The sequence below is a fragment of the Sciurus vulgaris genome, assembly GCF_902686455.1.
Source record: "Sciurus vulgaris genome assembly, chromosome: 1".
In the NCBI taxonomy this organism is placed as follows: Eukaryota; Metazoa; Chordata; class Mammalia; order Rodentia; family Sciuridae; genus Sciurus; species Sciurus vulgaris.
In genome coordinates this window covers 145,066,681-145,094,079 of record NC_136461.1, presented here as the reverse complement: position 1 = coordinate 145,094,079, position 27,399 = coordinate 145,066,681, and the positions used below count along the sequence as shown (strand labels likewise).

The 27,399-nt window shown below is 40.7% G+C and overlaps 1 protein-coding gene across 1 annotated transcript in view; it reads right to left on the bottom strand.

The window, feature by feature from the left end:
- The window catches only part of PREX2 (phosphatidylinositol-3,4,5-trisphosphate dependent Rac exchange factor 2), a 270,079-nt gene extending 243,565 nt beyond the window's left edge, over positions 1 to 26,514 (bottom strand). The window contains exon 1 of the mRNA XM_079101557.1: positions 26,029 to 26,514. Coding sequence (XP_078957683.1) covers positions 26,029 to 26,169 — 141 coding nt within the window. The 5' untranslated portion in view covers positions 26,170 to 26,514. The remainder of the gene's footprint in view (positions 1 to 26,028) is intronic.
- Between the last annotated feature and the right edge of the window lie 885 nt (positions 26,515 to 27,399).

Here is a 27,399-nt window from a genome sequence, read left to right as displayed (position 1 = left end):
CTGAGTGGGGGAAGGCCTGGAGTTCACACTAGTTTTCCGTAGGTCATGATGAGCCATGTCTTGGTTTGAGAAAGGGAGGGATTAAGTAGAAGTCATGAGGAAAACCCATATCATAGCAGTGCAGGAGGGCTAGAGAAGAGAGAATAGTCAGGAGCCAGTTCAGAGGTCTCCAGCTTGAGGTGCAAGGAGAAACACATGGCAAGAATGGAGCACAGTGGAGCAAGCCTGTGATCCCAGAGAGGCTTCGGGAGGCTGAGACAGAAGAATCATGAGTTCAAAGTCAGCCTCAGCAAGGGCAAAGCACTGAGCAACTCAGTGAGACCCTGTCTCTAAATAAATACAAAATAAGTCTGGAGATGTGGCTCAGTGTCGAGTGCTCCTGAGTTCAATTCCCAGTACCAAAAAAAAAAAAAAAAATGGAGCGAGCACCTGATTCCGATTTACAACAGTCCGACTGCAGCAGAGGTTGGATGTGAAGACAAGACCTGCCCGTTTCTCCAACTATTTTTGCAACTAGTTAAACATCCCATTGTTTATATCTTTAAGGAAAAAGAAAAAAAAAAAAAAAAAGCACTAAAACTAAAAGAGACCAAAGCAATCAATGGATTTGAAACACAATTATTTTTAAAACTCCATCACCATATTATCTTTAGACTAAGAGAACCACTTCTTGTGACAATTCCCTGCCATAAAAGTTAAGTAACTTCTTTTCTGTAGTGTTTTAAGAGGGTCTCACTGTGTTGCCCAGGTGGCTGGTGAAAATCAGTGTGCTCAGGTGATCCTCCCACCGTAGCTGGGAGTAGCTGGGAGTAGCAGGGAGAAGCTGGGAGGAGCTGGGAGTACAGGCGCTCCCCTTCAGGCCAGCTAAGTAACTTCATGGCATTAGCTTTTGTACAATCAGTTCCAAACAAATTCTCAGAATTCGCATGATAAGTAGTAGGAAAATTTTCTCACACTCATGCTTGGCCAAACCACATTATTTTAATCTACCAAAAACAATAAAAATCTCAACTCCCTTTCATTCATTCTTTTGTTATCCTTTATTTGGGAAATTAGCTCCAAAACTTAATAAACTATGATATTCATAGGTAGAATTTTAGTTAATCCATCTCAGACCATGTTATAAAGTATGATACCTATTAAAATATATTTTCATACTATGAAAAATATTCATAAATTTTCATTTGAAAAATCGACCTTAGGAGAATGCCTTTAAAAACTCAGCTGGGCATGGTGGCATAGGCCTATAATCGCAGCTACTTGGGAGGCTGAGGCAATAGGATTCCTAGCTCAAGGCTAGCCTGGGCAATTTATTGAGAACCTATCTCAAAATAAAAGAAATTAAATGGCCAGGGATGTAGTTCAGTGATGTAAATTGCCCATGGGTTCAATCCCTAGCACTGCAAAAATTAAAATTAAAAAAAAAAAAAAAAAAAAAACTACCACTTTTATTTTTTTGCTTTCTTTTTATCTTTTCAACATAGCAATCATCTGTTTCTTCTTAATCAAGACACTGGTAAAATTATTATATCTTACCAGCTTAAGTCCAGAATAGTGTCACCAAAGCACCACTGAAAGGAACTGTCAAACATGAGCTTCCTGTAATTCAAATTATCCTAGGAAAACTGTGTTTCCAAGCACATCTAACCAATTTGGGGCAATCATTCACCTTTACTCCAATTTTCAATCAATTTTAAGTGCACAAAGATAAACTTAAATACACTTTCATAATTGAGAAAAATATTGCCTGCTTACTTTTGGCACATATTAATATAAATATTTCAATCAAGACAACATTTCGTTCACATTTCTTTGTAAATGACACATACTAGTTTCCATGAAAAATATCAAGAAAACTAAATTTTACAATAAATGAAAGCACCTTCAAAGTTGGAATAATTAAAATAGCATTGCCCTGGACATTAATTCTTAGGTTCTCTTTTCATGTAACTCTCAGTACCTATGTGTTCTGAGGCTCTTACAAATATTCTTCCCGACGGTTGAATGTCTGACCCTTTAATTTATGAGACAAATAAAATAATGCTTTATTAACTATGATGTGCCACAGAAATAATGATCACAAAAACCAAAAACACCAAAGTCTAACAATATGTGTTATCAACAATAAAACATAAAAAACTGACAGAAAGTAAGAGTGGTACAGGACCAGCAAGATTTTTAATTGGATTACTTCAGAATCTACTACCCAACAGGAAGAATTCATTAGGAGACATAATGAGCACATTCACATTTGGACAGATATAGTTAGGCCTTTTTGTGTTTTGTTTTGTTTTGTTTTGTTTTAGATTGGGGGGATTGAACCCAGGGGCACTTAACCACTGGGCCACATCCCCAGCCTCCCTCCCCTCCCCCCCTTTTTTTTAAATTTTGAGACAGGTTCTCACTAAGTTACCTAGGGCCTCACTGAGTTCTGAGGCTGGCTTTGAACTTGTGATCCTCCTGCCTCAGCCTCCTGAGCCATTGGGATTACAGGTGTGCGTCACCACACCTGCCTGCTAAGACCTTTTTATAAAAGTTCTAGAATGCCAAATTGAAAAATCAGGATGTTTGAGTATCAAAGAAGTGAGGTCTATGAACAAACCCCACGTACAATGGGTCCTCTCTATCAAAAGATTCTGCATTTGTAGATTTAACCAATTGAAAATTGAAAATATTCAAAAATGAAATTGTATTTGTATTGAACATGTATAGACTTGTTTCTTCTCATTATTCCCTGAACAAATAATATAGTATAACAACTATTTACATAGCATTATATTGTACTAGGTATCAGAAGTAATATAGAGATTATTTAAAGTCTATGGGAGGATTGATAGATTATATGCAAACTGTGCATTTTTATATAAAGAACTTAAGTGTCTGTGGATTCTGGTATCCAAGGAGAGCCCTACAACCAATCCACCAAGGATACTGAGGGTCTCTTCTATACTGTTTCCTTTTCCTACAGGCCCTGCAGTATTGCTACCCAGTTCCTCAGAGTTAATCTGTCCTTGCAAGTTTTGTGCCCTGGTGCTTCCTTTGCATCACTATTCCTGTGCACTGGGGCCATTAAGGTTACTGAAAAGCAAGCACTTGCAATACCATGACAGTCCAAAAGTGACTAATGGGCAGGTAGCATATACAACATGGATACAGTGGCCAAAGGGATCATATATGCTGCTGGACAGGATGAAGCGGAATAGAATGGAGCTGTTTATTTCTAGAATTTTCCAGTTAATATTTTCTGACAACAGTTGATGGCAGGAAACCAAAAGCTTGGAAAATGAAGCCATGAATAAGGGGGGACTATAGAAAGACTAAGCTGGGCATATTCATGGGACGGATAGCACTCTGCCCATTCCTTCACTGTCGGATCTCCTCTGAAGAAGGGAGACTGATTCACAGAACACGAAGGGGAGGTCTAGGGGAAAGGGTAAATCTAGAGACATTCAGAAAGGGAAATCAATAGGGCATTGAGACTAGCTGCAGAGGGGATGAAGGATAAGGAGACAAAATGAGAGCGAGCCCGCCAATCCAGAGAGAACTGAGAATGTGAATTACTGAAGTGGGGTAGGGGGGTCAAAGAGGTTGAGAGTCTTATTAGGGAAAGTGATGGGTTCATGTTGAGTCAGGGGCAAAAGTAAGACGTACAGTGTCCTTTAAAGGATATGGGATTCATTTCATCAGTGAACCCAAGGGAAACATACAGGGAGGGAATTTCAAAAGAGTAACACTGAAAAATGAAGTCAAATGCAGGGATGCAAAAGGAGATCAAAATTGGTAGAGTTAAAAAATGTGGTTAAAAGATGGTCACAGGAAAACCCCAGGGGTCTCTCTTCCAAAGGCCCTGTTCAGGAAGTCAGACCGGGAAATGGCTGCCAGAGGGCAAGGAATCTTGGGAGAGAATTTACACAGCAATGACAAGAGGCAATGAGATTCCAGAGAGGTTTTACACATCCTTTTCAACCCAAAATACCTGACTGTAGCTGGTGGCATAGTCAGAAAGAAATTAAAGATACACTTTTGTTCCTTATTCACATACAAGGGTAATGAGTTCTGTGGATCCCACCAAAAGACTGAATTCCTTTATTACAGAAATTACAGCAATCACAGATCAAGGTCTATTACTGCCAAAAATAAAGACATCTGAGCCTCTCACTGCAGCAAACTTTAATTATACCTTTAGACACAAGGGATGAGATGAAAACAAAGCAAAACTATTAAGGACATTGAAGCAAACAAGTGGTATCACATAAATCAATTTCTTGCCATTCAAATCTTCCCTGATATGCATGTGCTTACATTCACAAGTTGGCACTTAGAAAATAACCCTCCAAAGGTCATCACAACAAAGACCTTGGAAAATACATCAGTGCCCTGTGGGAATCCTCGAAAGACTTTAAAATATTAATTCCTACAACATCCTGATTTCCCAAAGTAGCTTACTTCCTTTCCCACATCAAAAGTACTTCCCGCTAATAGCTTTTGCTTCGCTCAGATACATGGAAAATAAATTGACTTTTTTTTCTAAGTTGTATCAAAACTTTAACAATATCTTTTCCACTACCAGAATTTTTTCTTGCTATCAAAAAGTATCACTAGGTCACCACTGGATTTAATATCTCTTATGAATGCAGCCTCCTGGCTAATTCTATTTCTTTTTGGCTTCCTTTTCAACATTGTGTTACTTCTTAGTTTTTTTCTAAGTTAAATTTGTCTCTGCAGCTCTTACTACTTATTCTATTATTGATACTATCTATCTTATTAAACATGTAACATTTATGGATCTGACTCAAATTTAAAACCATTTATTAGACCTCTAATTCCTTTCCAATATGATGATTGTTTCCAGGATTTTTCTCAACGAAAGGTTTTTAAAAAATATTTCCTTACTTTAATATGCTGAGCACTAGTCACACTAAGTCATTCAAAGGACATTAAATGAACATATACTAGGTGCTCAGCATTTGTCTAGGGGCTGAGCAAAGAGTCCCTTCCTAATGAGTGCACTTTCGAGTGGAGAAAGCAGACATAAACAAAATTATTAAGATAATGGGTATGTCAGCAAGTGATGCAGAGAATTAAAGCAGGAAGGGTGGTGGGGAGTCCTGGATTGAAGGTGGAATGATCGCAGCCTGGAATACAGTGATCAGGGAAGGCCTCACTCCAAACACCTAAAGGAAGCAAAGGAACTGGACTCTAGGAAGAAGGCAATCCAAAACATGGATCAACAGTGCAAAGGCCCTGGGGCAGGAGCATGCCAGCATGTAGGGCATCAGCAAAGAGGATGTAGTGATTGGAAGGTGAGGCAAAGAATTGCAGGAAATGAGATCAGAAGGAAAATGAGCAAAGGTGCAGATCAGACAGTCTCACAGGCCACCAGAAGGACACTGGTTTTTGCGATGATGAAAATGAGAAGTATAACCAGCCCTGAATATCGGATGGTTCTGCATCTACAGATTCAACTAACCACAGATTTAAAACATTTTTTAAAAGCCTCACATCTGGACTGAACATGTGCAGACTTTTTTTTTTTCCTGTCATCATTCCACAAACAGTATAGCATAATAACTATTTACATGGCATTTCCATTGTATTAGGTATTACAAGTAAACTAGAGGTAACCTGAAGGACACAGGAGGGTGTTCCTAGGTTATATACAAATGCTGTGCCATTTTACACAAGACTTCAGCGTCTGTGGATTTGGGGGTCTGCAGGAAGTCCTGGAACCAACTCCCTGTGGACACCAAGGGACCACTGTATTTAGAGAGTTCAGAGCAAATTAAATGGCCTAACATGTTCTAAAGGAAACACTCAAGCTACTAGATAAACCTGTGGCTACAAGGATGCAAGACAGGAAACAAGAGACAGCAAGTTCCAGGAAGCCACAAGACCAGGGTACAGTAATAGACAAAGGTGGCGAAAAATGGTTGAAGTTCAGATATTTTTTAAAGATAAAACTAGAAGGATCTGCTATTGGATGCAGGATGCGAGTAAGTTGTTTACTTGCCTGGATAAGATCTCAAGAAGACGTGGTTTGGCAGGGAGAGAGCACAGCAGGGGTCTGGGGGGTGATTAGGAGTTCGGTGGTGGCCATGATAAGCCTGAGCTGCCTACTGGACATCCAGAGGGAGAGAGGCAGATAGACAAGATGGAATCTTGGGGTGATCACCAAGGGAGTCACTGTCAGGAAGAGAAGGAGCCCAGAGTATGATTTCTGGGGCACCCCAGAGCTACATATCATGGAGAAGGAGAGCATCCTGCAAAGTAAATCAAGAAGGTGGAGCACAGACAGGAGGAGATCAGAAGAGTACAGCATCCTGGAAGGGCATGTCCTAGGGAGGTGGGGGCTGAATATTCCTTTATGTCAAGTAAATCAGGACTAAGAAACCAACCACTAGATTCAGCAATAAGAATATGCTTGGTGACTTTGGCAAAAGCATTTTTGAAAGAATGATGGAATGAAAGCCAGTAGGGCTGCATTCAAAAGACAAGGTGAAGGGGCTGGGGTTGTGGCTCAGTGGTGGAGCACTGGTCTAGCATGTGCGAGGCACTGGGTTCAATTCTCAGCACTGCATACAAATAAAAAAATAAATAAAAGTTCATCAACAACTAATAAAAAAAAATAGTTGCTCAATTCACAATAGTCAGATTGTGGAACCAACCTAGATGCCCTTCAATTGATGAATGGATAAAGAAACGTGATATATATATATATATATACACACACACACACACACATACACACACAATGGAATATTACTCAGCCATAAAGAAGAATAAAATTATGGCATTTGCAGGCAAATGGATGAAGTTGGAGAATATCATGCTAAGTAAGGTAAGCCAATCCCCAAAAAAACAAAAGACGAATGGTCTCGCTGATAAGCGAATGATGATACATAATGGGGGGTGGGAGGGAGGCAAGAATGGAGGAAGGATGGACTATATAGAGGAAAAAGAGGGGTGGGAGGGGTGAGGGGAACAAAAAATAACAGAATGAATCAAACATCATTACCCTGTGTAAATGTATGATTACACAAATGGTATGCCTCTAATTCATGTACAACCAGAGAAACAAGTTGTACCCCATTTGTTTACAATAAAAATAATAATAATAAATAAAAGGAAACCTGATTCAGGCTGGTTTTATTTTAAACCAGAAAAAAAGAAAAAAACAATGTGAAGAGAGTAATGTGAATTTATGGGTCAATTTATGAGTCTTCAGCCCAACTCTTCTTTCTACTGTTGGGGTTTAGTAAGGGAACTCTGCTCCCTTATGCAATCTCCTTTATCTTCATGGTACCTGAGGACGCCATCCATCTGGGTTATTTCATCTGGTTATCACCACAATAACTAATCATGACAATAATGATCTCTGTGCTCCCCTTAGTGAGAAAGCATTTCAAGTTTCTCTCACCTATGCTAAGAAAGACTTCAGAGTGAGAGTAAGTATATGTTTTCTCTTAAGTCAGCAGACTTTCTGGATTCCCCTTTTTTCTTTTTCTATCACATTAGGGGTTTAGTTCTCACACCACAAGACTGGCGTGCAGGTTACTGATGACATTTATAAATTCCTATGATATGGGAGTTGCATACTGTTACCTTCTCCCTTTTCCTAATAGGCAGTGGAAGAATAAAACAACAGATCTCACTATACCAAGTAGCCAATCTAACTCTCCCCTGCACAGCACATCTTGGAAAGAAGATGTAGAAGGTATTCCTCTTTTCAAAGATTCATGAATCTGGAGAATTAGAGTAAGAGAGAAATCAAAAAATCCCTAAGCACATTCAACTGCTGATAAAGCCTGTTCTGCCCTTGAGTGAGGTCACTCTGCTTCATTTCTGGTCATTGTGGCCCATCAGCAATGTCTCTCTCTCTGTCTACTGGTAGTTTTTAAACTGCTCCATAAACACATTTCAGCCTCTACTCATTTTATTTTCCTCTGTCATCTCAGAGTTTTCGAAAACAGTCACCCAATTTAAACTACAGGCATTAACTTTCTAGGGACACATTAGAAAACATTATTCATCTCAATCCTCGATGCACACGAATGTCCTGTTGTCCACTTTCCTGTAGTTCTCAACTCTACCTACAAATTGGAATCACCTGGGGAGCTTTCAATTTACTACTGATTCTTGTCATTCATGGGCACAAGGTAAAAAGGTCTCACAGAAGTAGAGTAGGGCAGTGTTACCAAAAGCTGGAATGGGGAGAAGGAAGAAGGACAGGGAGAGGTATGTTAAAGGGTACAAAATTATGGTTAGATAGGAGCAATAAGTTTGGGTGTCTTACAGCATAGTAGGGTGTCTATAACCAATAATGACTTATTGCATGTTTCAAAACAGTTAGATGATTTCAAATGACCTCATCACAAAGAAAGGACATATATCTGAGGTGATAGGTATTACAATTACTTTGATTCAGTCATTCCATATTGTATCAAAATATCAGCCTGTGCCTCAAAATGTATGCAATTATTTGAATCGATTAACTTTTACTTTAAACACCTATTGCCCCTCCCCCTCCATTGTGAGATTCTAATGAAGGTGGTCTCAGGTGATCCAGGCATTGTCCTATCACACACTGTGTTAGTCCCTCCCACATTTGTTGGACTTAATGGGTTGATCTCTCTCCATCTCCACTGTGCCCAGCAGAGTCAGTCCACTCCCTTGCTAACCCTCCCTACCAAATGACTCCTTTGAATCAAGGCTCAGTTCTGTGAGTCCCTCACTAAAAACCTCACCTAGGTCCCCACTGTCTACTAAATTAGTTCTAAATTCCTACCTTTGGCTTTCAAAGCCGTCCGCCCTCAGGCCCAGAATGCCTTGATCACCCCCATCCACTCTGCACCCCTCCCCTACACCAGTCTGCAGTCAGACCATTTTAATCACAGTTCTTACAAAAGTAAAACCATGAGATGAGACACCCTTTCCAACAATGCCCATCAAAAGTATAATCTACTCAAAAAACACAGGCTTTCATTCTATGTTACCAGAGTGACAGATAAGAGAAAATCTGGCTGGCCCTCTAATCCCAGTGGCTCAGGAGGCTGAGGCAGGAAGATCCGGCCTTCAAAGCCAGCCTCAGCAACTTAGCGAGGCCCTAAGCAACTTAGTGAGACCTTGCCTCTAAATGAAATATAAAAAGGGTTGGGGATGTAGCTCAGTGGTTAAGCACCCCTGGGTTCAACCCCCAGTACACACACACTCACATACACAAAGAGAATCTGTCTACTTTAGGTAAACAAGTATAGGAAGAACAACCACACCCTGGCTCACGTAGTACAGACCTCACAGGGTCAGCAGGTGGGCAAAGTGAGCTGAGCATTCCCAGCCTGTCCCAACCCTGGACTCCTGACATGAGCTCTGGGAAAACTACTGGATGTCATCGATTGTATCACAAACACACAAAAGGAGAGTGATTTTCTACTGATTTTTATTTATTTATTTTTTTTTTACGATACTTACTCTGAAGTCAAAAAAAGAATTACCTTTGGATCAAGAAAACATGAGTTTGTAGCTACTAGTGTGAGACTCTTAACTCTATTTTCCCAAACTAGTAGCCCAGCCCCATCTTTGTAGGAGGTTGGTGGGGCTGAGAACTGCAAAGTGAAATATCAGGCTTTATTTGTAAATTGGTTCCATGGGAGACACAGAACCATGAAAATAGATTAGGGGTATTGTTATTTTTTCTGGGATAATGAATTCCACGTTGTTGAAAGACTGATGATCATTATAGTATGTCTTCCTATAAACAGGAATAGCTCTCAATTGAGATTTTGAGGCTTGGGGTTTTCTATTCACTTTTGGGTTTTGTTCTGGGGCAGAAGTTTGATGACTAAACTCTATCTGGACTTTATACTGCCTTACTTGAAATTTAGGGGCTATGGTTCCAAGGAACAGATCTTAACCTCACTAGAAACAACTGTTACTCAAATGCACACATCAAGTTAATAAACAAAACCACTTCGCACTTTGGTTTTTCCAAAATGGGAATGACTGATTTCCCTCTTACTATTTTCCCATACTTTCAGAATTGCTGGACAAATCATAACAATAATACCAACAATCAAGGGGAAGAAACATTTAAGGTTCTGGGAATTAGAACAAATCAAGTCACAGAAATTTTAATCATAGGTAAGAATGGAATCGGGCTCAGATGATGGGCAAAAGATTCTCTAACTCTATTTCTTGCCTTTAGAGTAATCCATTTCCCCTGTGTGCACCTGGAAATGTACATGAGCTGAAGGAAAGAAGGCCCTTTCAAATGTGTGCACAGTGGGAACAAAATAGACCTGCTGACCAAAATAAATAGCAACCTTCCAACAAGCTGTCAGGAAGGTTTCTAAGCTTTTCCTAATGGCTCCATCTCCAGATGAAACTGGACTTGATTTATTAAAGGAAGGTCCCAGTGGTGGTAAGTAATCTTCTAAATTATACAATAATCGTAAAATATTAATAAAACTTCCTGGGTAGAAAATGGACCAGGGAGAGTAACTACAAACCAAATGGCTCAAATGATTGCTCTAATCATCCAAGTAAATAAGTTTAATAAAAGTAGTCAGTCAAAATCTACTTCTAATTTGGTTACAATTTTTAGTCCTGATCTTCAACATTATAGGATCATCCCTCCTTCAGAAGTTATCAGCCCAAAGTCCATTCTCCAAGCTACCCAGTCAGTCCAACAAAATTGCATCTGCCAAAGGATCCTGCAGGTGAAAGGGTACAGAGGTTGGCTACACCCGAGTGCACGGGAAGGGGCTGGAGTATACGAACCACGTTGTTCAAGTCTAGATGGTGGCAGAGCTCCTTGGAAGCAGCTTGTTGGCTCTGGTCATCACAGACCACAGACCTCAACTGGGTTAACCACGGACCCCAGTCCTTTCATATCCCTCTGCCATATTCAGATATTATCTTAGACTAAACTCTTAAACCCAGCCTGGCTTCCCAGGGATTGCCCCCACCAAAACCACTGTGCTACTGATTAGTGAGCACCATTCATCCTCAGTGGCTCTTCTTCAGACTTTGGCCAGGGTGATCGCAGCCACTCCACAGTCTGGAGACCCGCATGAGCACTAATGCACTGAGCATAGTGAAGCAGAAAATCTAAGCTTCCAGCCAGGTGCGGTGTTGCACACCTGTAATCCCAGCAGCTCGGGAGGCTGAGACAGGAGGATCACAAGTTCAAAACCAGCCTCAGCAACGTAGCAAGACCCTAAGCAACTCAGTGAGACCCTGTTTGTAAATAAAAATACAAAAAAGGGCTGGGGATGTGGCTCAGTGGTTAAGTACCCCTGAGTTCAATCCCCAGTACAAAAAAGAAAAAAAAAAAAAAAAAAAACTAAGCTTCCAAGCAGAGGTACTGATGGGATTGAAATTTTTGTTGGAGTTAAAGGGACATCATATATCTGATTTCCCTTAGAGGCACCATATCTTACATGATTTCATTATGAAAATCTTGACTTTAAAGCTTACCTGCATGTACCCAGTCCACATCTCATGGTTAGTTTGGCACAATGGCTGTTGGCATTACAGCTGATTTTTGTCTCCATTTTGTCAGATTCACACCACAGTCAAAAATCAGTTCCGCTGATAAGGAACCCAAGTTTTTCCTTACTTGGAAACAATCAGGCAGACAAGTCACAAACGGCACAAAGGAGACTCGAATGGCAAAGACTGCAACTTTCTGCGGTAATTGTGTTTGCACTTCCTTTTAACTTTTATGATGAATTAGCCATAGAAAGGTCTCCTTAAAGAGTAACGGAAGAGGAAAGCATATAACCTTATCAAAAAATACAGACAGCTAAATCCCTTCCCTTCGGTTATACTCTTTTAAAGCCTAATATAATTATTCACCAATTTCTATTCTGAAGTTGGTAATGACGCCAGTGATGAATCTGTTTCCCTTCCTCTGTGCTACGAATTCAGCAAACTGAAGAATGAAGCTCTGCAAAAGCTGTTTTTAAAATATCATTTATAGAACTAACCCTGAAGAAGATTTCAGCACCAGAACCCAAGCTTCCAGATTCTATTAACAATTAGGCAAGACATAAGGCCACGGGATGCTGAGGAAAGAGGGAATATTTTCCACAGTCCTTAAGTGACCTTCCCCTCCCCCCACAGCCTCTGGCAGCAGCTCCCAGTGACAATTTATAGGCCCCAAAGGGGCTGCATCCAGCTGTCCACAGTCTCAGGGGAGTCACTACCATCAGGCCATCAGCAGGCAACACCACAGGAAGAGAGCAGGGACGGTTTGCAAGGTACTTTTTATCTTTCCTCCCAGGGAAAGGCCTTAAAGAAGAAAAATGTTTGAAAGCACTTCATACCTTAGCTTTCACTCCTGTCTGGGATGATCTGGCAACAGCCAGAAAGAGCCATTAGATTCTGTTGCACATTCAGGACGGCCAGCCTACACCCCACCCCACATGTTCAAGGCGGCAGTCCCCTTGCTAAAGGACACCTCCCTTCAGAAGCTTGTCAAGCCAATCATGCGCTGACAGCACTCGGAATTTCCACTCGTGGTGAATTTGGATCCCACTCAGTGCGAAGCTGCTGGGACTGAAACCCTATTAGCAAAACACTCCACGAAATATGCTCCTTCATGGTATAAGCCTGTAACAGAGAGAGGTGGCATATTTTTCATCTATACTTCCAAAAACTACATACCTACCATGTGAAAATCAATATACTAAAAAGAAATAAGAGCTAAAGAATTTAGTGGGTAAAACCCAAAGTCTTAGAATCATCAAGCAACATCAACTTCTCTATTTTAACTGAAAGCTATGTCCACCTATTCATGACATGATCCCCTTTGGGACCCTAAGATTTTATGGTTGTGCAACTTTGTCCTGACTAGAAACTGAGGAAAATATTCCCATCTATATAATATGGCCAAATTATCAAACTGTTCTGAGAGTATCAGAACACCACTTTCTCTCATCTATTCTATGACAAAAAAGAAGGTGTAGGACTGGGGACATGGCTCAGTGGTAGAGTGCCGGTCTAGCCTGCATAAGGCCCCAAGTTCCATCCCAGTACCACCAAAAAAAAAAAAGGAGGAAGAAGTCTGAGAAATAATGATCATTTTAACAATGAAGAATTTGTTTCATTTACGCTTATGTTTATTTATGTTTAAATCACATTGCTTTCTAGCAAAGGAATCTATGTAATAGCTGTTGTGTACAGAATAGCACACACATTTTGGAGAGTATACGTATATACGGACTAATTTTATGCATGTGTAAAATTGCTGTGTGTGTACATATGTATGTGTATATATATATATATATATGCTTCAAATATCTTATGATCTACTCATATATAGGATAAACACAGGAGCTATACTTAAATATAAAACCGTGGTTTCAAACCTGTTATGTGTACTAAGTACACAGTGATACAAAATTATCCAAAGAATTAAACAAAACTGAAATTAGTAACCATAATAATGTTTATTAACAAGTACACCAACGGGAAAAGGAAGGTGGCATGATTTTTAAAGGCTCCTAGTGTTTTCCTATTTCCACGAGGGAAACAGATCCCGGCTTCTGTGTAACCTTGGCTCCTGAGTGCCTGCCAGCTCTGACCTGTTTTAGACTGACCCTGAGCTTCTGCTGCTCTCTTGCTCTTGATGGTTTGCCTGAAATGAACTACTGTTCCTTCCTGACTTCTAGCTTCTGTGCACTTCCGGAGTCAACAGTTCTGTGCCCAATTCCAACACTGGCCTTGATTTTCCTAGTCCAGATTAATCACACCATTCCCACAATCCAGAAATGCCCAGGCCAGTCAATCAGCAGCAGAAAGTCCTAGAATAACCACCCAAAGGATCCCCACTCTCCCTGGGGTGTCCTCAGATGTGTTACAATGATGTAAAGGAGCTGAGTTATAGTATATGAATATGCAGCACCGACACATAACAAACACACAATATGCAATGATTACTACATTTTCAGAAAATTTTAAAATCAAAGAAAATCTCCAAATCCCCCACAGTCTTCCTATGGTATAAACCAATGTAAAAAAGAGGAACTTTTAAAACACATTAAGAGAAGAGATAAATATTAGGTGGATTTCTACGTGGGCAAGAATATAGGAGGAAAATAATCTTTAAATTTTTAATATCATCAGTTCTTACAGTAAAGAAGCAAAGAATTAAATATATAAAATTTCAAGAACATGAGACTAAAGAATTACTGGGTTCAAACAGTGGCAGAGACTACCCTTTGCCCCTCTTTATTTATTTGCCCATCTTTATTTAGTGCAGAAATCCTCCAGGTTCCAGCTGGCCACATGTCTCTCCAACTAGTCAGCATATTTCCCAGTCTCCCTTAGAGCTGGTCTGGCCACATTACAAAGAGCTGGCCACAGGGATGACAGTCGCAGTGATGTGTGTAATTTCTGGGTCACACCCTTCAAGGGAGTGCTTGCCCTCCACTTTGTCTCCCACCTTCATCCCCCCAGGACTGGAATGGGAAAGGGGTCCTGGCAAGTCAGCTTCAACCACACAGACAAGAATCACACCTACTGTCCTAGTTCCCACCTTTTCCGCACATTGGAACACCAGGAGAAACAGACTCTGATTTAACTGGGGATCTGAAGCAATTGGATGGAAGGAACCCAAGGTGTCTGAATGACCTGATGTGGCTGAGCTCCTTACTCCCCTGGAACACCACTGGGCCCAGTGGTAACAATAACAACAACAACAACAACAACAACAAAAAAGAAACCTAAATAACCGGAGTTCCAAATAAGGATACAAACAAAGGCCATGTTGAGTATATATGGCTTTCCTATTCACAAACAATTCTCCTCTATTGTTTAAACTACTCTTAATTTGGCCTCAGTTAAAGCAGCTGAACAAATATACCTATAAATTTAGATAATAAACACGAAAATTCTGGTCTTCAGGAGAAAGAATATGTCAGTACAGGCTAAAAAGTTTTTTTCTTAAGAAAAAACTAAAACATACCTGTAGGAAAACACACACACACATAGTTTAAGCATAATCCAGGGAAATCATGACTCAGGCAGAGAAGATGCATTAAAGAAAAACTATAAATACGAAGAATATTCAATTTGACAAAACAAAGATAGAAAATATATAAAATTTGGCCAATTTGTTAATGATTTGCAAAAGCCAACGAGATCTTGAATCAAAATGTGATGCTTTAGGATACAGTTAAAATAAGTACTGATTTATCTTATAGGCCCATTTTTTTTAGGCCTATTTTTGATAGAACACAGATGAGACTGTTTTATTAAGAAATGGTTTATTTTCTTACTATTTGCGCTCTCAACATGTAAATTCCATTTCATGGTCCAAAGTGGCTGCCCCATCACCTTCCATTACATCCTGATACCAGACAGGGAGAAGGGAGAAAGGGGAGGTGGAGGAGAGTACACACTCCTTCAGTAAAAGGGCACACTTTAGAATCAACCCGAGGCCAAGTAGTGGGTGGTGGGTGCATGTGTGAGACTTGAGGCTCTGGATTCAATACCCAGCACCACGGGGGGCGGGGGAAGGCGGTCTTAAATTGCACAATCATATATAGAGCTAAATTGTTTTACCACTATAGTAGAAGAGAACAATGGGTATTGAAGTCTTGGCCAAATAACCTCTTTATTAAGAGGTATAAGAAAATCTGAAATAAGTTATGTCCAGATATTCAAAATAAACTGTGTAAAAATATATATAAATACATTCTTACATAAAATATAAATATATATTAAATTTATACACCGTCAAGAATGACATGGAATATGTGGGTGGGAGCCTAACATTTAGGTGAATTAATAGCATATAATAATGCCTTTCCATAGACCTTACCCTCATGCTACTGATAAAATCAAAGCTTTGACAGGAAGGTGTCAGTTCTGGAATCCTAAGATCTCTTTCTTTGGGGCCACAGTCATGAATAAGAACAGGCTGGGATTCAAAGGAGCATGAAACAAGGCCAAGCCAAGGCATTAAAGAAAACATCAACATTTCTTGCATAATCGCAAAAATGTGTCACCATCTACAAAGTCTCTCCTTCTGGCAAGAAGACAACTTAAATAGATAATTGAAAGAGCGAAAGTGGCAAAGCAAAGTCAAACATTTATCAACCCTTATTCGACTCTCAGCGAAAGTTTTAAAATGAATAAAAATGTTTACCCAGATTGCTATATTTTTGCTATACACCCAACGAAGACTTTTATATCAGTATTCTAAATTTAACCAGCTGGAGTCATTTCTTAAGTATTATACGATTTAACCTTTTCAAATGAAGGGCTTGCCTTTTAATGGAAAATATGTATTTCGCATTAATGAGAGAACACAATGTCCTTGGCTTAGATATTCTCCAGCAAAATAGGTCCTTTTTTATACTCTAAGCTCAGCTATAGGGTAAGGATAGAAGACAGAAAATTTACTCAAGGACTCAATGTTTAAAATCACTTATACTACCTAAAATTTGTTTTAAATTCATAATCTCAATTTAAATTTTCAGTTTTCCTTTCATTATAATCATTGAATTCCTGGATCAAAAACAACAGTTCATGAAAATGAGAAAAAACTTAGAAAAGATATTTTTATTAGATGTGTCAGGATTCAAATGATTATGCTCAATGCCATGGGAAAAGTGACCCAACCACACTTTTAAGCAATAAAAACATATCCTCAGGGATGTTTTTCCTGGAACTTGGATTGTTCAAAGCAACTGTAATGCATAAATCAAAGAAGGTCTTGATTTTAATAGTTAATAATACAATCCTAATAAGCTAAAATTTAAATAAATTTAATAAATATTTTAATAAAAATTCAACTATTTTGAAAATTAAATTACAAGTAAGATTTGTTAAGAATTCAAGCAAACAAAAACAATTTCAATTCAAACTAATATACTCAAAACAATTTTATTTGGTATTAACATCAGGTATATAGAAAAAGACGACTCAAAAAACACTTTTAAAAGAGAAGCACTGAGAAAAAAATGTAATCACATCAAAATGTCAGATAAATCCATGCTTCCTTAAGTGTGTACAGTGATTGATGTGTGCATAAAATGCAAAACGGCAGCTCTATAAAATATGCACTATGGTTCAAAAAACGATTGTCGCTATTTCCAAGATTTGAACCTAGTCATAATACATTTAATACACCAGGAGTGCTCAGTTCTCTATTTTGACTTCTAAATATACATGCTGCAGATAAATCACATTGAAAAAAATAACTGTACAAGGAGTGTCATATATCCAATCTCAGATGCCCAAGTTCAGTTCCCTTTTCTAATTCCTGAATGTGCAATGCCCCAAATCTTTACCATTCTCTTCAGGGCCCCTCACTCTCAGCAAGAACACACCACAAAACAAAAACAAGAAAAACTAGAGTTTGACTTCATAGGGAAATACAGATCATCAGGTAGAAACCTATAACTTCCCTCTCCTTTAACCTCTCTCTTTCCCAAAGTGGTCCTTGGCAGCATGTTTCCCTGACACCAAGACCAAGTCCTCCCCTGCACTCCAAAAAGCCCCTCTGACCATCCCAGGACCTCTCCCTATTAAACTCTACCTTGGGCATCCAGACTGAAAAGAAAGAGGCCAGGTGCAGGCTAGGCAGATCTCAACAAGTACTAGGCCCATTCTGAGACTGCAGAGTCCAACTTAGGGTTTGGAGAGAGGGTGGGGGAAAAAGGAGGAAGTGCTTACTACCTATCAGGACTTTACCTTCCAGAAGCTGGTTTGAATTTCAGGCCAGCCCTGTGAGATACTACCACATGCATGTTTTTCAAACATGTAACTGAGGCATAAAAAGACTATGTAAGTTTGCCCAAAGAGACACAGTTCATAAGTTTCAGTGCCAGGATTTGGACCTAGGACTCCCTTGCCCATGATCTGGGCCATGTGCTTCACCTCTCCGTACAAAGTGGAGGCTGAGCCCTTGATGAGTGTTCACAAGGTGTAGACTGCAGTGTTCACAAGGTGTAGACTGCAGAAGCAGCACAATTTTTAAAACACACGAGAGACAGCTTGCTCATTCTGAAGCTTTCTGTGAGTATGTTCCATGGCAGGATGGCTTGGTGAATTTTGCCAAATGCCTACCCACCTTCCAATGCCAGGGAGGAAGGCCCTTGCCATGACTTATCTGAAGATGCCTTTTGCCTTCTGCCATGTTCCATTGTAGCTGCTTTAGTTCCCTTTTACTGTCTCCTTCCACTTGACTAACCCCAACTTCCTTAACTATCCTGGACAAAATTATCCCCTTATGATCCTAACCATTTCTCTTTTTGTATTTACCATCAAACTCCTTGAATGATTTCTCCATCATTCTCTTCAGCTTCCATCGTGTATCACCTCATTCTTGCATTCCAGCTTCTGCTCACAGGACTGAAGTCAAAGCCCCAAGGGAACCTAATTGCCCAATCCAGCCATCTCTTCAGTCTTCACCCCACCTGCTTCTCCAAAGTTTTGGAAGTTCTTCTGGAGATTAAACCCTTCCTTGGTTTGCCTGACACTATTCTCTCCTGGTTCTTTATTTCAACCTTTGACACCTTGAAGCCACTGGTGACCTCTACACGTCCTCTCATCTTGACATATGGACTCTCCAGCATCCTATCTTCAGCTAATGGCTCCCCATGTACTGGATGGCTTCAACATTCGTGATTAATTTCCAGATCTTTAACTTCTGCCCCAAATTCTTTCATAAGTTTCACATTCCTATCTTCAAAAATCATAGAAGAATTGGCAGCTCAGATCACCATGTCCAAGACCAAGTATGTTTTCCTCTTCCCAGGCTGTTCCCTCTGTCCCCTGCATTCCCCCCTTCTCAGTTAACGGCACTCACCACCTACCATTCGAAGGCAGAGTCTGGTACCATCCTTCGTTCCCCATTCTACTTAAACCTCCACTTCTTGGTGAACACCAAATACTCAAGGTCCTACCCCAGAAAAGCCTCACAGCATTTGGGTTTTGGTTTCCATGGTTTGATTTGGTGGTGGTGTTGATTTTTTTGTTTGTTTTTCATCTTCTTGATTTCTTCTACCTTAGATCAGACATTCCACATTTCTTACCTGAACCAAGACAGTGGCAAGAACTCCTAATGAGTAACTAGATTCCAGTCTTAGTTCCTCAACCCTGTGGATGGAATTTTCTTTATAGGAAACAAATCTAATTTCAAATAGAGGCTGTTCTTATATTAATGTCATCTCATTGTGCTAAAGTATAATTATGCAGATGAAATCAAGACTAAACCCATATCCCTCTGAGCAGGGAATGGGCTCTTGCCCTATGATTAATGCTCCAAAAATCAGAATTAAGAAAGAACCCCATTTAGTTCATGGTTCATTCGCTACAAAAGAAAAGTCAATTCATTCTGCAGGCAGCTTCCTGATGCCATCCTTCTTGTACACATATTCAGGCTAATGACTAGGAAACAAAGAACCCAGGCAAGTCAGCCAGTAATGCTGAGGTAGGGTGATCCAACCAGAGCAATCCTGGAGCTTAAGGGAAAACAGGGCAGGTCTGCAGACCCTGAGAGCAGGACCACCTTGGTCCTGCACAAGCTAGACTGTGTTTACGTATCGTGCAGTTTCTATGATTCCTGACTTGTGCTCGCCCTTAGTAAATAAGGAACAGCATTTTGAAGGTTATAGCCTGTCTCAAGTTAGGAAGGGCAAGGAGAAGGCTTCTCTGTACGCTGTGCAAACCGCTAGCGAAATCTATGTGAGGAGGCCAGTGAGGTGGGGGAAGCAGTAAGCCAGGAGAAGAATTCAAGGGGAAACTCACACACAGCGATTCAGGAAACCTTGGCCTGGCAAATTCTTCCCAAGGGAGATCCCTTTCAGTGCCAACTGCAGAGGTCTCAGGCTTGCTTATTATTGAAAGAGCCAGTGTCCCCTCGCAGTAGATTTCCCATTACCTAGAGTAAAAGTCAGAATTCTCAAGAATAGAACTTTTCTCAAGCTGGACTGAACTTATTTGGTCCACTACCAATAGCCCCAAACACAGGACTTTTTACGCCCAGGCACGAAGACTGTTTCAGTAGCCCAGGGTGCCAAGCTCTGCCATACCAAGGTCACACTGCACATTCTGCTCTTGGGGGACAGGCAGGACTCCTTCCAACTTAGCATATTCCTTCTCGCTCTTGCTGATTCTGCTCTTCTTCACCTCTCTCTTACTCCTCGTCTTGGGGACTCCCTTACTGTCCTCATGTCACTTTGCTTATGACTTAAACGTTACGGCTGCCACACAGGATCATAGTTATCTGTGTACTTTTCTTTTTTTCCTCCAGAAAATCATGAACTTATTATGGATAAAACCAAGTCTAACTTCTCTTTGCATCACCAATGCCTAACAATAAGTTATAATTGTCTACTCAGGTTGCCATAACAAAATACCACACACTGAAGACCTAAACAGATATTGGTTTCCTCACATTTCCAAAGGCTAGATGTCAGGTTCAAGGTGTCAACAGGTTTGGTGTCTGCTGAGGCCTCCTTCCTTGTCTTGCAAATGGCCACCTCCTGTGTGTCTTCCCATGGCCTTGCCTCTGCATGCATCTGGTGTTTCTCTGTGTGTCCAAATCTCTCCTTTTAAGAATCCAGTCACACAGGATTAGGGTCTCCTGGAACAGCCTCATTTTAACTTAATCACCTCTTTAAAAGCTCTACCTGCAAATTCAGTCCCATTCTTAAGCACTGGCAGTTAAGACTTCAACATATGAATCTTGCAGAGGAAAAGACACAATTCAGGCTGGAGCAGAAACCTTAGGCACAATGTGTTGAATCACTTCATATTTGCCTGGAAGTGTCAGGTCATGACTGAAAGAGGATGTTTTCAGATTCATTCAAACTGTGCTTTGTTTGCTTTTGCTGTGTTTGCCTGTTTGTTTGTTTTCAGGAGCACCTGCTATTTACAAAGCACCGTGTTCAAGCCAAGAAAAGCCCACATAGGAAGTAAACTTACACGCGCAATCCCTGTTCAATGGAAACTGTTCACTGGGAATTTATCATGGAGGTTAGTGGTTTTACCAACTTGCTTTTGCAAAAGCACAAATCTAAAAAAGGTGGGCTGAGCCTGGGAGAAGCCAGAGTAGAGAACCAACAGTCGTGAAATTCAGCTCCCCCCTGACCTCTTGCAAGAGTCCCCGGAGCTCCAAGGAGCACGATGTGAAAGAGCTAACAGACCTGTAATCCCAGGGACTCCAGAGGCTGAGATAGGAGGATTACAAGGTAGAGGTCAGCCTCGATAACTTAGTGAGGCCCTAAAAAACTTAAGGAGACCCTGTCTCAAAATAAAAAAACAAAAGGGTCTGGGGATGTAGCTTAGTAGTAAAGCACCAAAAAAAATAAAACAAAAGAGCTAAAGGCACTATATGCTAAGCCAAATCAGATAGAAAATATGCAAATTTTTAGTGTAAACTACAAGGCACCATACTACCTACGGTGATTATTACAAATTAAAATTTTTTTCACTGTCTTAAAGTCAACTGAGCATTTAAAATGTAGTCCCATGAAAAGGACTACACTGACAGAAGGGAAATACAAGAAGAGACTTGGAAACATAGAAAAAGCATAGAGGAAAATATACAGAGAAAATTATATCAAATGACTATTAAAACCTGGCTCTTTATAACTGTAGTATCAGAAGAAATAACAGGAACTGCTTCCGGGCCTTCTTAAGAGTCAGACCCTGGGTTAGGGCACAGCATGTGCATCTCATCCTCACTGCAATCTGTAGAAATGCTATCTCCCCTTTTTACAGATGAAGAAAGAGAGGCCTGAGAAGTTTAGGAATGTCTTAAGTTACACAATAAATTGGAGACACGACTCAGATTTGAGAGGATCTGAGGTCAAAACCTAGACAGACCATATGTCAAAATCTTATATTTACAACAAGACTCATAGCTCAAACACTTTATCTTAATATGCCTATAATGTGGAATAACCACGCCTTCTGGTATGCCAGGAACAATCCCTGTTTGCATCTGTTTCCAGTATAATTAGTAACACCCTCCCTTTCTCTCTCAGAAATGTAGAGAGGGTTGTAGCTGGTGTTGTAGCTCAGTGGTAGAGTGCTTGTGTGAGGCACTGGGTTTGATCCTCAGCACCACATATAAATAAATAAAATAAGTGTATTGTGTCCATCTACAATTAAAACTACTTTAAAAAAAAGAAATATAGAGGAGACAAAATATTAAATGGTCATTCTGCTTCAATGCCACTGGCCCATGATGAAACTTGTCCACACCATTTTCCACTGAAAAAATAAAAATGTGAGGCCCCCTTGTTCAAACAGTAGGGGGAAAATACTAGTAAAGGTATGGAAAGACAAAGCTTTTTTTCTTTCATGTGTCTGCTCTGCTGGTGCCCCACTGTCCCATCTGATTGCACTTGCAAACTAAAAGATGAAAGACAAAATCAGTAAGAATTTCAAGATGGTGGTAGCTGAGCACTAAAACAAGCAAGGAGCCTTTCTGAGCTCAAAGCCCTGTACCACTGCACAGGATGCACACCCATGAAGAGCCCCGAGTCTGCCCTTTCTCCATCCACTCAAATGGGTCTGTGATCTTGGCATGCTGTGTCACTGGACTACAAACAGGAAGCAGGCCACAACCTACTATTGTCCACACTTCAGACAATAAATACTGGATATTAGGTCTATAAAATCATCTCTTTAGAAGAACCGTTTTACAGTATTCCTAATGAAATACAAAATTTCACTTCCCGAGCAAAAGAAGAATATAAAAGTAAATTAAGTCATTCTCTAGCATTTTATCTACGATCTCAAAACAACTCATCTAGATAATGTAATCTACCCATGATTCTCAAGTGAAAATTAAAAATACCTGAGATGAAATAATAGTGCATTACAAAGTCTTTACTATCTCAATGCCTGATTTAAGACATGTTTCTGGTTTAAGGACAGGTAAATGTCTCATTTGAAACTTTTTGTTGTACCAATTCATATGTGTGTGAGCAAAGCTTAAGAAACTTAAGACCAAATGGGAGGAAAAGGGGAAATCTGAATGTTAAGAATGATTGAGGAACTGTCCTTTAAAAATAGGGTTGGGGGATAGATAGAGGATGGGTCCATTCATTGATTCATTCAATCGCTCCATAAGCATTTATTGATCAGCTACAGTGTTACAAGCACTGCACATAATTCTGGGGAAGCACAGACAAGCAAGATATATCTGGGTCCTCAAGGAGCTTGTCATAGAATGAGACAAAGGGAAACAAATAAATGCATCAATTACTTTGGCTATCAGAGGAAGTAAATATGGGGAAGAGTGGGTATAAAGTAGGGAGCCGTGATATGGGGTAGGGAAGTAGGTACAAAGCAGGGAACAATGCCACGAGAGGAGAAAACTGAACCTTGAAACTCCAGTAGGCATCTACCAGGTACAGAAAGAACAAAGGCAGAGGCCTGAGAAAACATGGCACACTATGGGAAGGGCAGGCCATTCTGAATGATGACAGCCACCTTAATGCACAGAGTTGTACCCAAACAATAAGTGTGTGCCGGTGACAACTAGAAAAAAGATGCATAGGGCTAATGATTCTATGGTACAGAGGAAAGAGTGCAGAGCACCAGCCCTCTGGGGGACGGGGTAGGAAAAAGTACTTCTTTTCCTTAAAAGGCCAAAAGGTAGAATTGAGGAGGCAGGACTCAAAAGTATTTAAGATCAGAGTAACAAATTTTCCCCTCTGGTTCTATGATCTTTTAATCAAAGGAAATAATACAATTTTGTTTGCTCATCTTTGGACCTGTAAGTAAAAAATTTGTTGTTGGTAGAACTAAAAATGTTTTCCATCTCTTCTTCCTCTTCCTAAAAAAGCCACCCTTCCTCCACATCTGTATGGCTTAAAGCAATGACAGAAATCTAAAACAATTTAAATCAAGTATTTAGATTTGACTTAGGAATGCACTATCAATTTCGTTGCCACATATTTACCACTCAACTTTTTAATACTATGGTTGATTGTCTTAAAAAAATAATTTTAATTGTCTGTTTCTGATCATTCCCTTAGAATAGGCTCCTAGAAGAGAAATTATCAAGCAAAAGAGTGTAAATATTTTAAAGCTCTTGGGACATATCAGTATAGTCTAATATGAAAACTACACTGAGTACATCAACTACAGATGACAAAGTCAAGTCATAATTTTATAATTAACTCCCCAGAGAGAAAACTAAATATAATAATTTTAAATGGTTTTTGGCTTTGAATGGTTATGACCAAAAAGAAGACAGAGTAAACCTTTGTTTAAGATGATATTCTGGTCAATAAGTGCATTTGTGTAAACATACACAAGCACAAATACTGGATGAAGTGGAAGAGTTCATAATTTCTAAATAAGACAAAAACAGTAAAATCATAAAATAATCTTCTACATGTAAAAAAGGAATATACAATTTATTTTACACCTCCCATACTTTCTTACCTCACTCTCTATATGGGAACAATAAGTTTTCAATTGTAATAATCAGATGTTCAGATTAGAGGAAAAACTGACATTTTAAAATAAAGATCAACAAGTTATTTTTTAAGGTATGTTAGTTGTCTATTTCTCCAGCTTAGCACTCTGCATGGTACTTTTTCCAGCTATTTTCAAAGAGCAGTAACTCTTTAGGAAATGACTCAGATTCTTCAAAAGTCAAAGGACTTTGTCACCCACACAGTATCATGAAAGCCAAACCCAAAGTTATTAAAAGTTAAATCTCCTTAAAAACACGCTCTTTTCACAGTCACTGTGGCACTGAAGTGTAAAATAGTCCTGTGTAACACCAATTGCCAGGATATTCTCAAATACCTGAACCTTTCCAAAAAATGTGGCCCCTTGGGGACTGAAGTATACTGACTTTGAAAAGTCAAGTAGTAGCCAACCTGTGCATTTGAGATATCCTTCTTTCCTTCTTGACTCAGCCAAGAAGTGAATTTCCTCTATGGGGACTGTAAGCAGAAACTTTACAGATTTCACACAACTAAGCAGGAAGTTTGGCACTTGAAATATTTCCCTTCAGACAAGAGGGGTATGGAACACAGTGAAAGAAGAAGAAGGTCAGAGGATTTGAGTTGAGATTTTAAAGCTTCTTTAAATGATGCTGTCCTAGGCATCTGGGTGGACAGAAGCCAATCTTCAAATTCTTTGTCTTGCCAACAGTGAACAGGAAAAAAAGTACTGTTTAAGTGATGGCTCAGAAGTTACTTTCACTAAATTCTGCCCCTCCTGCCCTAAAATGAAATATTTTCAAAGCAGACTTCGAGTCAAATTGAAACCTGCAAGCCAAGTTCGTGCCCCGTTCTACGAAATCCTGAAGTTGTTAGACGCGAGTTTTATTACACCACTCTCTTGGGCTCATGTGCATAGCAACAGAGCAGAGGACAGATTTAAACCAGGAGGAAGGAGATTGTAGGACCAGGGACCGGGGGAGCGCACATGTGGCTTTAATATCCAACAGCTGCGATAGAATGGTAACCCCGCTGCTCCTTCCGTACCCGCCCCGCCAAGATGTTTCAAAGATTATAACTAAAGGGACTTCATTGCCAGGTTACCTGAGTAACTCCAGCTCCAGTAGATTCAAAGATTTTTTTTTTTTTTTTTAACTACATGTACCTGAATGCAGCAGATTAGATTTTAATCACCAAGGCTTTACAACAAAATCTCCAGGGTTGGGAGACCGGGGGAGGGGGAGGTGGTCACACAGCGCGACTGATCAAACCGCGGAGGGGGAAATGAAAAGTGAAGGAAGATGGGGCAGCCAGGATTTCCCGGACAGGGCGCCTTCCTTTTGAGCTTAACTTATCAGATTCCCAGCTCTCCAAGGCCCCGGCCACACTCAGTGGGACTCTTCACCATTGACAAATCCCTGCGGCGGATCTCCACGCCCGCGAAGTCCGCGTCCTAGCGCGGGATGGGATAGGGGTGATGCCCCACGGGTCCCCCAGTGCCTACCCAGACAATGCAGCGGACGCTGCTCGCGGCCGCTCCAGGACGCACTCCCCCTCGCCACCCCGCGGTCCCCCTGCGTCGCAGCGCAGGGCGACTCACCGACACTAGGAACTCCAGGGTGCCCACGTAGTCCCGCTCGGTCTTCTGGAGCTCGCTGAGCACGCACACGCGCAGGCGAAGCTGTTTCTCCAGGTCCTTGGCGCTCTCGGCGCGGCTGTCCCCGCGGCTCTCCTCGCTCATGGTGGGCGGCGGGACGCGGGGCTGACTGATCTTGCTGCGCGCTGCCCCGCGCGCCTGCTGCTGCTCGGCCCCCGGCGGTAAGAGAGGAAAGTTGCCGCCTCCGCAAAGTCCGAGGAGGGACAGGCGACTTTACATGCTGTGGTGAGAATGGGGAGGAGGGAGAGGAGGGCACTCGGACTGCAACTCCCGCGCGGCAGGCGCGGGGCTCTGCGCAGGAAACTCCCGGGAGAGCAAGCTCCCGCTCCTGCTCTGCGCGCCCAGCCCTGCTGCTCCGGCCTCACGCGGCCTGAGCCCGAGTGCAGGCGGCTCCTGCAGCCACAGCGGTGTCTTGGACATTCATCAAATGCTTTCTATCCATGTGACTCCGACCCTTTACCCTTGGCCAAATCTCAGGAAAAAGGAAACACAACCCTGGGGAAGTGTGTCGTGCCAGCTAACTAAACACACACACACACACACACACACACACACACACACACAATCAGCACTTGAGATGGAACTAATTGGAGGTTCCCAAACCCAAGAGGACACACTCCAAGACAGCTCGAGGGTTGCTCCTGAGACTCCCGCCTATTGTTAAGCTTTAATGTGTTTTGCACAAATCCTGAAAGCAAAGAAACAAGTCCCCGGCGGTTACATAACTTGATGGGAACAAAAACAACCACGGTATTGACCCTCCCATCTTTGAAAAGAAACACATTGATTTCTGGTTTTATTCAGGCACAAAACAGGTTTGCATTTAAAAACCCCCAACTGAGAATATTTCACAGGACAGACACCCTCCTGTCTGCACTTGGAAAGTCAATTAGCATAATAAATGAGGATGCTATAGGAAAGTGACAGCCCCTATCCATTCAATAAACTCCAGATACAATAAGCATCACCACTGCACTGCAGTGTTTAGACATCTTTGCATGTCTATAACTTTTCTTCAGCATGCACATAGTATGTAAATTTAAGGAGAGGCAGAATCTTTGTGCTAGTTTTGTTTCTAAGAGCTGCTGTGATTTAAAAAGATAAAACTGTCATTGAATGCTCATGGAAAAGAGACAAAGAAAAAAGGAAGAAAGAGATTATTTTAAGTTTGAAAATAGAGCATTCCTGATTTTAAGGTTTAAATTCATTGCTTTTTCTCACTTGAAAATAAGAGTCAAGACCTGACTTTGGAAACTGATTACTTCCATTGAATATAACAAACAAAATAACCCATATATGTATATTTTCACCTAG